Consider the following 11651-nt stretch of genomic DNA (forward strand, 5'->3'; position numbering starts at 1 on the left):
GGAGAACTGTCATGGAGGAGGAAGATTTCTGCTCCGTGAGCGTGCACGGCACTGTAGGTGTGCATGAGAGCATGCACGTTAGTGTACAGAGCAGTGTAAGTGTGCATATGAGTGTGCATGTTACTGTACACAGCAGTGTAAGCGTGCACGTAAAAAGTACACATCAGTGTAGCTGTGCATGTGAGAGTACATGTTAGTGCATATAGCAGTTAATTGTGCATGTAAGTGTGCACATAATGTACACAGCAGTTTAAGCATGCATGTGAACGTGCACAATAGGTTACACATTGGTGTACGCATGCATGTGAGTGTGCACACTATCGTTCACGGCAGTGTAAGTGTGCATGTGAGTGTGCACATTAGTGTACACAGCATACTGATCGTGCATTGGAGTATGCACATTAGGGTTCACACCAGTGTAAGCGTGCATGTGTACGTTTCACACCAGTGTAAGTGTGCATGTGAGTGTGCACATTAGGGTTCACAGCATTGTAAGTGCGCATGTGAGCGTGCACATTAGTGTAAGCATGCATGTGAACGTACACACCAGTGTAAGCGAGCATGTTAGTGTGCACATTAGTGTACACAGCATACTGAGCGAACTGCAGTGAACACGGTTCAGATCCGTGAGATTTAAGAGAGTGGAATGTTTCTGCACAAACAGGATCTGTTCATGAAACTCGATTTCACAGAAAAGTAGTTTGGACTCAGGTCAAGTTGTTCTTTTTTCCTGTCAGAGTTGTATTCTTGTGGAAAAACAGGTTGCGTCTGAATCTCGTCACTACTCACTACAACTAAGTCCACTACATAGGGCGTTGGCCATTTTACTGAAGTATTCAAATCTACAATTTCCCCGACAATCACCCAGAAGTCTCAGTGAAAAAGCAGAAGGAATAAATGTTTACTAGATATAGACCAGAGTGCATTGTGTTTGAATGATTTGTTAAAATCACCAAAACTGGACAGTCCTGCACTATATCGTATTATAGGGGTCATATAGTGAGAGACTCTGGGCACAAAGTCAATAAGAATTTGCTCATTTGTGGACCAGTTTCTCCCAAACGTTTCTTGGTCTTCTTGCTTTGAACCGACAGTTTTGTAGCGACTTGTTTTTTTTTTTCCTGAACTGTAAATGACAGATGAAGATGAGCGACGTAGGGGAAGAGGATGAAGCAGAGACTAAAGGATACATTCTTAGGAACTCACTCTCCAGATGTGAGTCCATAAAGAGTGACCAGTCCAAAGATCTACCTATCAACTTCACAACTGATCCTGGACCTTCAAGGTAGGAACATTTCTGCTGTAGAACTCCTTCAAAACTTCACGTTTGACCAGAAAAGACATTAGCTGTCTTTTTTGAGAGCTGAAGACAACATGGAGAAGACGTCTATCAAATTGAGGTCTTGAAGATCTCACATCTTTTGTTCTATTGAGCTTCTCTGTTCTCCTCCAAACTTCTTCCAGTCTGTGCTGATCCTTCTGTGTTTGCAGACTCGCCTGCAGACTCCGGTCTTCAGCCTCCATCTGCATGACCACAAGGAGTGACCTGTCCAAAGATTTACCCATAAACTTCAGAGACAAACCTGGACCAACAGATCCAACGTAAGATCTGCCATAAACTCAGCTTCTCATCTTTCTTCTGTCAGAGCAATTAACTCGCTGGGAGGAGATCTGCCATACAATAAGACTGAGCAATAGAATATGGCAAAGAAAATGAATAATACATTGGTAGTTTAATAGTTTAAACAGAAATATATGTTAAAATTTGAAGTTTGTGTATAATGTGAGTGGACAAAGATTTGGCTGCCCAATGAACAAGTCTCTTCTGATCAGATCAGCCAATCGGTTCCCCTAGTTTAAGCGGTCACTTCCAATAACAAGAGTAAACACATGTAAATCTACGTTACAGGCTTCCACATTCAGGACTAAAATCAGGGACTAGTTAGTGACATATAGGTAGCAACCTTTTCAAAACACGGAAGTTTCAACTTTTCAAAAATTGATCATGAAGGAAAAATTAATAATTGCAGTTTGTGCCTGGCCTTGCTCACAACTGTCTTTAAGGGTAGATACAGACTGTCTGCGGGTTTACAAATCTGAAAGGATCTTTTGTGTTTTCAGAGGTCAGCAGGTCACCTACAGACTCCAGTCTTCAACCTCCAGCTGTGTGTCCATGAGGAGTGACCTTTCCAAAGACTTACCCATAAACTTCAGAACTGATCCTGGACCGTCAGACCCAACGTAAGAGACGACTTATTCTAGAGAGTCTCTATGTATCCTGGAGTCCCTCAGGGTTTTATTTTTTGACCTCTGATGTTGAGCCTATTCATGCTCCTTCTGGGTCAGATAAGTTCACATTGATAATGTTTCATTCCAGTTTTGCAGATGACACTCAACTTTATGTATGTCTGTCACCAAGCTGCCATGATCCGTTGGAGCAGTTAAACTCCAGGATGTGATCAAACGTCTTTCAGTTAAATAACAACAGACAGGATAAAGCAACATTTACACAAAGTCTCCCTTTTAGATGAATAGGAGACCAAAAAAAGCTTTCGGTGTCAGTTACAGGCTTAATCATTAAGGCCAAGACCAGATGTATGTGGACACAAACAGAATGTAGCTCTTTTGCTTTTTGTTCTCCTAAGATCCCAAAAGATTAATCCTAAGAGGACGTGCTTGTTCTCCAAATGAATCATATGTGTTTTTCTTTTTTATATTGTGAAATAATGTTTTTCCTCATGAACCCAGACAGGAGAAGAAGGGTGGAGTTACTCAGGAGGAATGTTTGTCCTGCTGTTCTTTGTGTCAGCACATCCTGAAGGATCCGGTCTCTACCAGTTGTAGACATAAGACCTGCAGAGACTCCATCATCTCATACTGGAACCAGTCTGATCCATCAGGACTCTGTTCATGTCCACAGTGCATAGACCGATCCAGAAGCAGAGCTGAACGGCAGACCATCAGTCAGAACAAAACTATTAAAGGTAAAGCAGAACTTCTGTCTGATGATGGACCCTTTTCTGAAAAGGGATCTTCTGCTGGTGCTGACTTGAACAGACATTAAAAAGTGTCTTTTTGTTTGTTTTCCTTTGTCTTTCAGCAGATGTCCGTCTGCAGAAACTTTTAGATGAACATCAGATCAGTGTGAAGAGAAGATATGAAAATATAACTGAAGAAACCGATGAAAAAGGAAGAGAGACTCACTTCAACGCGATCTACACTGAGCTCTACGTCACAGAGGGACTGAGAGGAGAGGTTCATACACAACATGAGGTGTGGCAGCTGGAGACAGTTTCCAAGGTCGTTCATGATGTTCCAATCAGATGCAATGAGATCTTCAAAGAACTAAATGACCAACAAAGATCCATCAGAGTGGTTCTGACCATTGGTGTTGCTGGGGTTGGAAAAACCTTCTTGGTGCAGAAGTTCACTCTGGACTGGGCCGAGGGCTTGGAGAACCAAGACATCAGTGCAGTGATTCCTCTTTCATTCAGGGAGATGAACTTGATCAGAGATGAGCAGCACAGTCTTCTCACTCTCATCCAAGTTTTCTATCCAACCTTCCAGAAGATCACAGCAGAGCAGCTGTCTGTCTGTAAACTTCTCTTCATCTTTGATGGTCTGGATGAAAGCAGACTTTCTCTGGACTTCAACAACAGTCAGGTGGTGTCTGATGTCACTCAGAAGTCATCAATCAATGTTCTTCTGACAAACCTCATCCAGGGACATCTGCTTCCCTCAGCTCTGGTCTGGATCACTTCCAGACCTGCAGCAGCCAATCAGATCCCTCCTTCATGTGTCTCCAGGGTAACAGAAGTACGAGGCTTCACTGACTCCCAGAAGGAGGAGTACTTCAGGAGGAGGTTCAGTGATGAAGATCTGTCCAGCAGAGTCTTCTCCCACATCAAGGCCTCCAAGAGTCTCTTCATCATGTGTGGAGTTCCAGTCTTCTGCTGGATCACTGCTGTGGTTCTAGAGCACATGATGACCACAGAAAAGATAGGAGACCTTCCCACCACCATGACTGACTTGTACTCACACTTCCTGATGGTCCAGACAAAGAGGAAGAAGAACAAATACCAGCAGGAACATGAAGAGAATCCACAGGAGCTGACAGAGGCTGACATGGACGTTCTCCTGAAGCTGGGGAGGCTGGCCTTTGAACATCTGGAGAAAGGAAACATCATGTTCTACCAAGAAGACCTGGAGCAGTGTGGTCTGGATGTCACAGAGGCTTCTTTGTACTCTGGAGTTTGTACTGAGATCTTCAGAAGAGAGTGTGAGATCTTCCAGAAAGCAGTTTACTCCTTTGTTCATCTGAGTGTTCAGGAGTTTCTGGCTGCAGTTTACATGATCCACTGTTACAACAACAAGAAGACAGAGGTGGTGGAGAAATTTCTGGGAATTTCCTCAGGTCATAATAAAAAGATTGAATCAACAAAGAATTTTTTTGTGAAGAATTTTAAATCAACAAAAAAAGACGATCCAGGTTTCCTTTCTCTAGACGAGTTTCTAAACAGAATCATGAAGAAATCTCTGCAGAGTCACACTGGTCACTTGGATTTGTTTGTTCGTTTTCTTCATGGTCTCTGTTTGGAGTCCAACCAGAGACTCTTGGGAAGTCTTTTGAGTCAGACAGAGATGAGTCAAAAGACTTTTAACAAAATCACCAAAAGCTTGAAAGAGAAGAAGACCCAAGAAATGTCTCCTGACAGAAGCATCAACATCTTCCACTGTCTGGTGGAGATGAAGGACTTCTCAGTTCATCAGGAGATCCAAGAGTTCCTGAAGTCAGAGAACAGATCAAAGAAGAAACTCTCAGAGATCCACTGCTCTGCTCTGGCCTACATGCTGCAGATGTCAGAGGAGGTTCTGGATGAGTTGGACTTCAAGAAGTTCAACATAACACATGAAGGCCGACTGAGACTGATACCTGCTGTGAGGAATTGCAGAAAGTTCACGTCAGTATAGAAATAACTGTCATTGTAATTTACTTTGATCAGATGCTAAAATCATCATTGTTTAAAATTGAATGATAGATTTAGTCTTCTTCACAATTCCTTTCCTTCATTTCAAGTTCTCAGCTATCAGAAAGACACATGTTTTTAAGTTTCTTGAAATTCTTGCCAGTTTCATTAGTAGCACTACATACCATGAATTGCTTTATTTTTTCAGGTTCCAGTCACTGTCTTTTTCAGATGTATCAAAAGCTTTCTTTAGGTAAGAGCAGGATTCCTTAATATAAACTTCATAAATAATCAATTCTTTGAAGATGATCTTTTTAATGCAACATATCCTCACTCCCAACTCGTCACATATTGATGTCTGTTTAAGGACCCCTCCCCACTTTTGGACGTTTTTGGTGTCCCAAACTCATCGTTTTTTGATGTGCTTACAGTTCCCATTAAATCAGGGGTCCCCAGCCTCTGGGCCGTGAACTGGAACTGGTCTAGTACTGGGACACAGAGCATCCTATCATGGGACCAGCGTCCGGTACTGCATCTGGGCCTGGTTCGCACCAGTGTCTGGTATTAGTTCGCATCTGGTACCCCCGTCTGTTGGCGACTTAGGTTGCCAGCACCAGGTTTTGTTGCTTCCCAAGAACCAGTCTACATCCAGTACTACATCTGGTACCGCGTCCTAAAGGTTGTGGACCCTTGATTTTAGGAACAGTCAGCACATTAAAAAACGACGAGTAGGGGACACCTAAAACATCAAAAAGTGACTTGGAGGGGGGCTGATTCAAATGCATACATGGAACGACTTGGGGATGAGAATGTGTTGTTTAATAAAATTAATGTTTTGGTGTGATATGTAACAATCAAAGCAAAATCTTAATGGTAAGTAGCTTTTCCACACATTGGGAGCTCACTTCTTTATTTGTGCATGTTTCAAAACAGACAAGGACCCTTGCGGTCAAACTTTGAGTTGTCAGAGACTCACTGCGAAGCTTTGGCCTCAGCTCTGAAGTCCAACCCATCCCATCTGACAGAACTGGATCTGAGCTGGGTCATCCTGTCGGATCCAGCAGTGACTGTTCTGTCTTCTGGATTGGAAAGTCCAAACTGCAATCTGAAGGCTCTGAGGTGCTGCTGTTTGGTTAATATCTGCTTTGTCAGTTCTAGACTGAGACTGAACATATTGAGAATGTAACTATTTGGGATGTTGAAAAATTTCTCTGATGAAATATCCTCAGAAAATTCTCTTTCACTGAAACCCCATCAATTACCAAACTATCACTTGTGACATTTCTAAGGGTACTAGAGCAAGCTGGAAAAGGGGAGGTCCGGCTTGGATGACTAATGTATATCTAAAGGCTTTGAAGGTCTTATAGACTCTGAACAAGGTGATATTTAATGAATTATTTAAAAGCAACATGTTGTTCAGCGTCTTTGTTTTGTTTTCCACTTCAATTTTTCCTAAATTCCGAATTTGCTAGGATAAAGCAACTTGTTTATGAGATACTGTTGCAGTACCTAATGTTTTAATTATTAAATAACATATTTTTTAGTTTTACTTTTGTGAAAAATGTATTAATCTTCGGATGATTGTTAAGTCATAATTAACAAAAATTGTGAAATATTATCTGGTACTGTTTTTAGATTTATCGCGAAATGTATCATATTGCCAATACACACCTATACTCTTAAGGTCTTATACACTCCGAAGTTTTTATAGACTGAATGACTTTTCAGTCCGTACACAAATAAGCGTAAATAAGAAAAAAATAACTATTTTCAAAACAAATTTATTTTCCTTTAAAGCAGAATTCAATTGACTTGATGTTTTTTTAGAAACATCAATTAATACATGTAAAAATTTAATGTTTTTTCTGTTTTTATAGGTCCTTGTTCTTCTATTTGACTAACAATTGAACGATTTAAAACCATATTTGTTCTAAATTCTTTTCTTCCTCCAATGACTACTTTATTCTGGACTCAGGTTGATAAACTGCAGACTGTCACTCATCAGCTTGGCTTCTTTGGGCTTGGCTCTGAAGTCCAACCCGTCTCATCTGACAGAACTGGACCTCAGTAACAACAGCCTGCAGGATTCAGGCATGGAGCATCTGTGTGCTTTTCTAGAGAACCCGGGCTGCAGACTCAAGTCTCTGAGGTCAGCGGCACTTCAACTGATGTCCAACAGGACCTCAAGTTGTCCGATTTAAAAACAAATTACACAATATTAATAAAGAACTCTTTATCCTTTTAAATGTACGGGCAGGCTTTATCCCAAAGATTGGAGAAAGGTCTTTGCTTGTTGATTAAAGGGCAGAGCTGCTCTGAAGCTGAACACGCTTTTCTCTAATACCTATTTTTGTCTGGGTTCAGATTGATGTTCTGCAGTTTGTCAGAGACCAGCTGTTATCTTCTGGCTTCAGCTCTAAAGTCCAACCCATCCCATCTGGCAGAACTGGACCTGACTTCAAACCCGAACCTACAAGATTCTGGAGTGAAGCATCTGTGTGGGTTTCTGGAGAGTCCGGACTGCAGACTCCAGACTCTAGGGTCAGTTCTCCATCTGTTACTGGTCATCTATTTTTCATCTAGTTCTCCATGCCTCTGTTTGATGCAGTGTAATTCACGTGTTGTCCCACTTTCCAACTCCCCTCTGGGGGAGTGGGAGAGATTTCAGGTTTCAGGTCTGTGCTTCTGTCCTTGTCAGTGGACCTCACCTACGGCTTGTTTAAAGTTCATGACTGACTTTATGTTTTTGTACAATTACCGATGTGAAGCCCGTTAAGACAACTGTATTGTTATATTGGGCTATATAAATAAACTGAATTGAATTATGATTAAAGCTGCCTTTCTGAGTATTTCCTAATTCAAATACGGTTGGATCAGAAAACCGGATGCTTGAAAAAGCTCGGGCTAATGATTCAGTAACTGAAATGGGAGTGCCAAGGTCCCCCTGTGCATGCCCTTACCTGCTCAAGTTTAGGTGTGCAAGAAATTAGGATTGTTCAACACTCGTGCTGCAGCAAACTGCAATTGTGGCTCAAAACTGTTCCACTGGATTGATCCAATAGTGTGTTTTTGCACCGCTAATGCTAGCTTGGAGATGAAAGCTCGCGTGTGATCGACGGGGAGGGGGCGGGGTTTCTCTAAGCCAACTGTCCCACCCACAAGACAGAATTGTATTTCTAATAAGCTGCTGCTGGACACAAAATATGTCTTAGATTTTGGCTAAAAACGGCAAAGTCATACTTGGAATTATTTTTAAAAAAATGTGATTGGAATGAGACTTTAAAGCAATCACTGAGTGACACCAAAGTCCAGATGATTTGTTTGAGTGATAATCAGGACAGAATCGTTGTTATAAGCTCTGTACATTTCTCAATAGCTTAAGGTTTCAGGTTTATTGTTTTGTCTCGAGTCCCTTTGCTGTCCCTCATTCACATCTGCCTCTTCAGCCCACTGAGGCTAACAGAGGAGAAGTTTACCTGTTTCTTTGTGACTTCAGTTTAGAGAACTGCAGGCTGTCAAAGACCAGCTGTGATCTTCTGGCCTCAGCTCTGAAGTCCAACCCGTCCCACCTGATAGAACTGGAAATGCCTTTCAACAGATTGAAGGCCTCAGACGTTCAGGAGCTCTGTGGTCTGGTGAACAGTCCACACAACGAACTGGAGACTCTGAGGTCAGTAGATGAAGTCCATGTTGAAATAAACCCAGTTAATACCACGGCGAAAGGAACATCAGCAGAACAGATGATTTGGAGATAAATACAGATGGAGATGTTTGGACACAATGAGAGGAGGAGATCAGAAACTCAAAGACTAAGACGATACATGAAACTCGTTATAAAGTTTGTTTTAATTCTGCTGATGCTTGGCAGTAACAATCCTTCATGTGAATCTCCTTTTGTGTGCAGCTGGAAGCCGGGTTGGCCTTCAGTCTGAGGGTCCATCAGGTGGAGCAGCAGTTTGTCTGCAGATGTTCTGGACCGTTCCACTGAAGGAGGAGGAGAGGGGAGTTTTGGAGGAGTCAGAGGAGGAATGTGGTTCTTTTGTTTCAACTTCATACTCTGGAAAGATGCTTTAAACCCGTAGTTTGTAAAATTAACACAAATATTTGAGTGATGAAAATGTTACAGATGTCTGACAACAACAAACTATTGAGACATTTTTGTGCAAACATCTTAGAAAAAACAAGTTAAACTCACTCTAAGCTTCGTATATGTGAATTGTTTTTTTAAAGTCTCAACTTTCTCATTAAATCTGATTAATCAAATTTGATAAAAGCATTTCTGAGACATCCAAACTTCCTTACAAAGCTCATTTGATAATGTAGTCTTTGTTTTCTACCCTGTAATTCAATCTATTTCCACTAGGGGTAGTAGAAAGGCTTGTCCTGCTTCCATGAAATCTCGAAAACCCTTTTGGCGGGAAAAAAAAAGCCAATTTCCTAAACTTTCTGCTCAGAATAACTCATATATTAGTGTATTTTTTTAAATGACTACTTTCTGTGTTGAATTTTTTTTTATAGTTCTTTATAATCCAGTTTCACCATTTTAAAAATGTGTAAATCAACTTTGAGAGTGTAGACAAATAAGATTGTGATACTTTTTATGTACAGTGAAAATTTTTAGTTATGCAAAACTATTTTTGTGGATTTCAGAGTTTAAAAAAAATCTTGATTTTAAAACATAAACGTCTCAAATTGTTGATATAGTGACTTTTATTGTGTTCAAATATCCTCATTTTTATTTTTTTTCTATAAATGCAGTTTGGTTCCTCTGAGATATTTTCAGTTCTTTGTCTGAACTGACTTTTTTAGGAGGCTTTTGACACTAAAATAACTTTCACATTTAAAGATGCTTTGCTTAAATTTGTTTGTATTTTTTTTTTTGGTAATGTGGTTTTCTTTGACAGTGTTTGCTGCTGCTGTAAAATAATTAGGTGATTGTTGGGTTTGTCAAATTTACTACAGGAGAATAAATTCCTGCATTTATTTAGACTTTTATTTACAGTGTATAAACCAAATCTGATCATTTATTGTGTCATTATTATTTATTTCACTGCATGTTGGATATCTTTCTGCATTTGGTAGCTTTCTTAGGGTCAGAAAACCATGCGGGATGAATTTTGCTGTTTTTGCTTTGTAGCAGAAACTTAAAATGCTTAAAACAGTTTCAGGTTAATGCATTAGTTTGTTTTTACTTGCTTTTTATTTTAAAGATGTTTTTTTCTGTCAGAGGGTAAATAAACAAAAAAGCTAATTTACATTTGAGGTATAAAAAGTATAATTTCTAAACCTTAATGAGTCACAAATGCCTTAGAATCCCACTCTGATCATTTTTGATTTATTTTCAAAGTGGTCTTTTAATTATGATAATGATGTTTTAACCAAAATATTAAAAACCTCTGTGGTTTTTTTGGGCCATTGTTTCTCTAAAGCAGAATGAGTTCATTAGAAATTCACCTCTGAGTTATGGGCGGGACTGTTGGAGCCAATGTAAGCCTCCACTGATATCCCATCATCCCTTTGTGTACACTCTCTCACTAGCTTACAGCTCCTTGAAACCCCAAACTAAAATTAGTGGTGCAACAAAAACGGCAAGTAATCTCAGAGTTATTCAGTTGTACAGTGTGATCCAGATTCCAGCTGAGACGAAGAAAATAAAGACGTTTATGGATCTATTTGTCTATGAGTGATTGCATCAGAATGGAGCAGATTTTAATTTGAATAGATAAACACTCAGAAATTCAAATTTAGGCATTCATTTTCTTATACATGTCCTCCATCATCAGAAAAAACTTAAAGATAAGTGCTACAATCACAAATAGTAGGTCTTTAATTGATTAGCTGTTTTTTTTCAGCTGCAAATCAATTAAAGACTCACTCTGGCGCATTGCAGCGATGCTATTGGTGTTCACTGTCCCTGTGAAATAAACTAATAAATAAATAAAATAATTGGAGTACACTATGTTGTCTCCACTTAGTACTCTAGACAAAACAGATATCTCAGTGAATACAGTAGTGGACCTCAGTCCTTAATTAAACTGATTTAAAATTATTTTAAAAATTTCCAAACTAAAACCCATAATATTCAAATAACAGGACAAAAAAATGTTTGTTCATTCTAAGAATTTACTCAGCTAAAAAGCACATTGAAAAGGAAAAACAGAAACAAATAGCTTTTTTATTTTTATTTTTTTACAGAAACTAAACTGCTCTCAGTAATGGAAGGTAGATATTTTACACACAAAGAAAAAAACATTGAAATAACCTCACTAAAAAACTAAAGCTGAACAGGTGAAAGCTTTAACTTCATAGCACTTTAAGCTTAAAGCACAGAAACAAAACCCAGCCAGTTAACGACCAACACCCACAGGAAGAACGCAGACGCTCTACGTCTATTTTCTGGTTCTCCAAAGCTGTGAAGCACCATTTTCTGCTTCTGCATCATGATCTCTTTCTGCAGGTCTGACCTCTATCCACTAGATGGCAGCATCACACCGAGTCTTGAAGTTCTGCATTTAAAAAAAAAATCTACCAGGGAATCTACACTAATTAAGAGGGTTGAGTATCACCAAGAATTTCCAGAATCCATTAGATTCTGATTTTGTAGTTAATGGTTTTGCTCTTTTTTATGTTTTACAATATATATATATATATATATATATATATACATAAAAATAAATGTATGAT

The 11651-nt window shown here is 39.5% G+C and overlaps 1 protein-coding gene across 2 annotated transcripts; it reads left to right on the forward strand.

The window, feature by feature from the left end:
• Positions 1–1112: 1112 nt before the first annotated feature.
• Positions 1113–10682, forward strand: LOC112156350 (protein NLRC3-like). Of its 2 annotated transcripts, XM_036216780.1 has the most exons (10): positions 1113–1285; positions 1492–1602; positions 2122–2241; positions 2749–2984; positions 3104–4961; positions 5176–5220; positions 5901–7116; positions 7332–7508; positions 8464–8637; positions 8872–10682. In XM_036216780.1, exons 1-7 carry the CDS (start codon positions 1140–1142, stop codon positions 6151–6153), a joined length of 2769 nt encoding a protein of 922 aa, XP_036072673.1. In that variant the 5' UTR covers positions 1113–1139; the 3' UTR covers positions 6154–7116; positions 7332–7508; positions 8464–8637; positions 8872–10682. The 2 variants fall into 2 exon arrangements, with proteins under 2 accessions (XP_036072673.1, XP_036072672.1); XM_036216779.1 differs by having other exon boundaries at positions 8464–10682.
• The last annotated feature ends 969 nt before the right edge of the window (positions 10683–11651 follow it).

The sequence above is a fragment of the Oryzias melastigma genome, linkage group LG18 (genome assembly GCF_002922805.2).
Source record: "Oryzias melastigma strain HK-1 linkage group LG18, ASM292280v2, whole genome shotgun sequence".
In the NCBI taxonomy this organism is placed as follows: domain Eukaryota; kingdom Metazoa; phylum Chordata; class Actinopteri; order Beloniformes; family Adrianichthyidae; genus Oryzias; species Oryzias melastigma.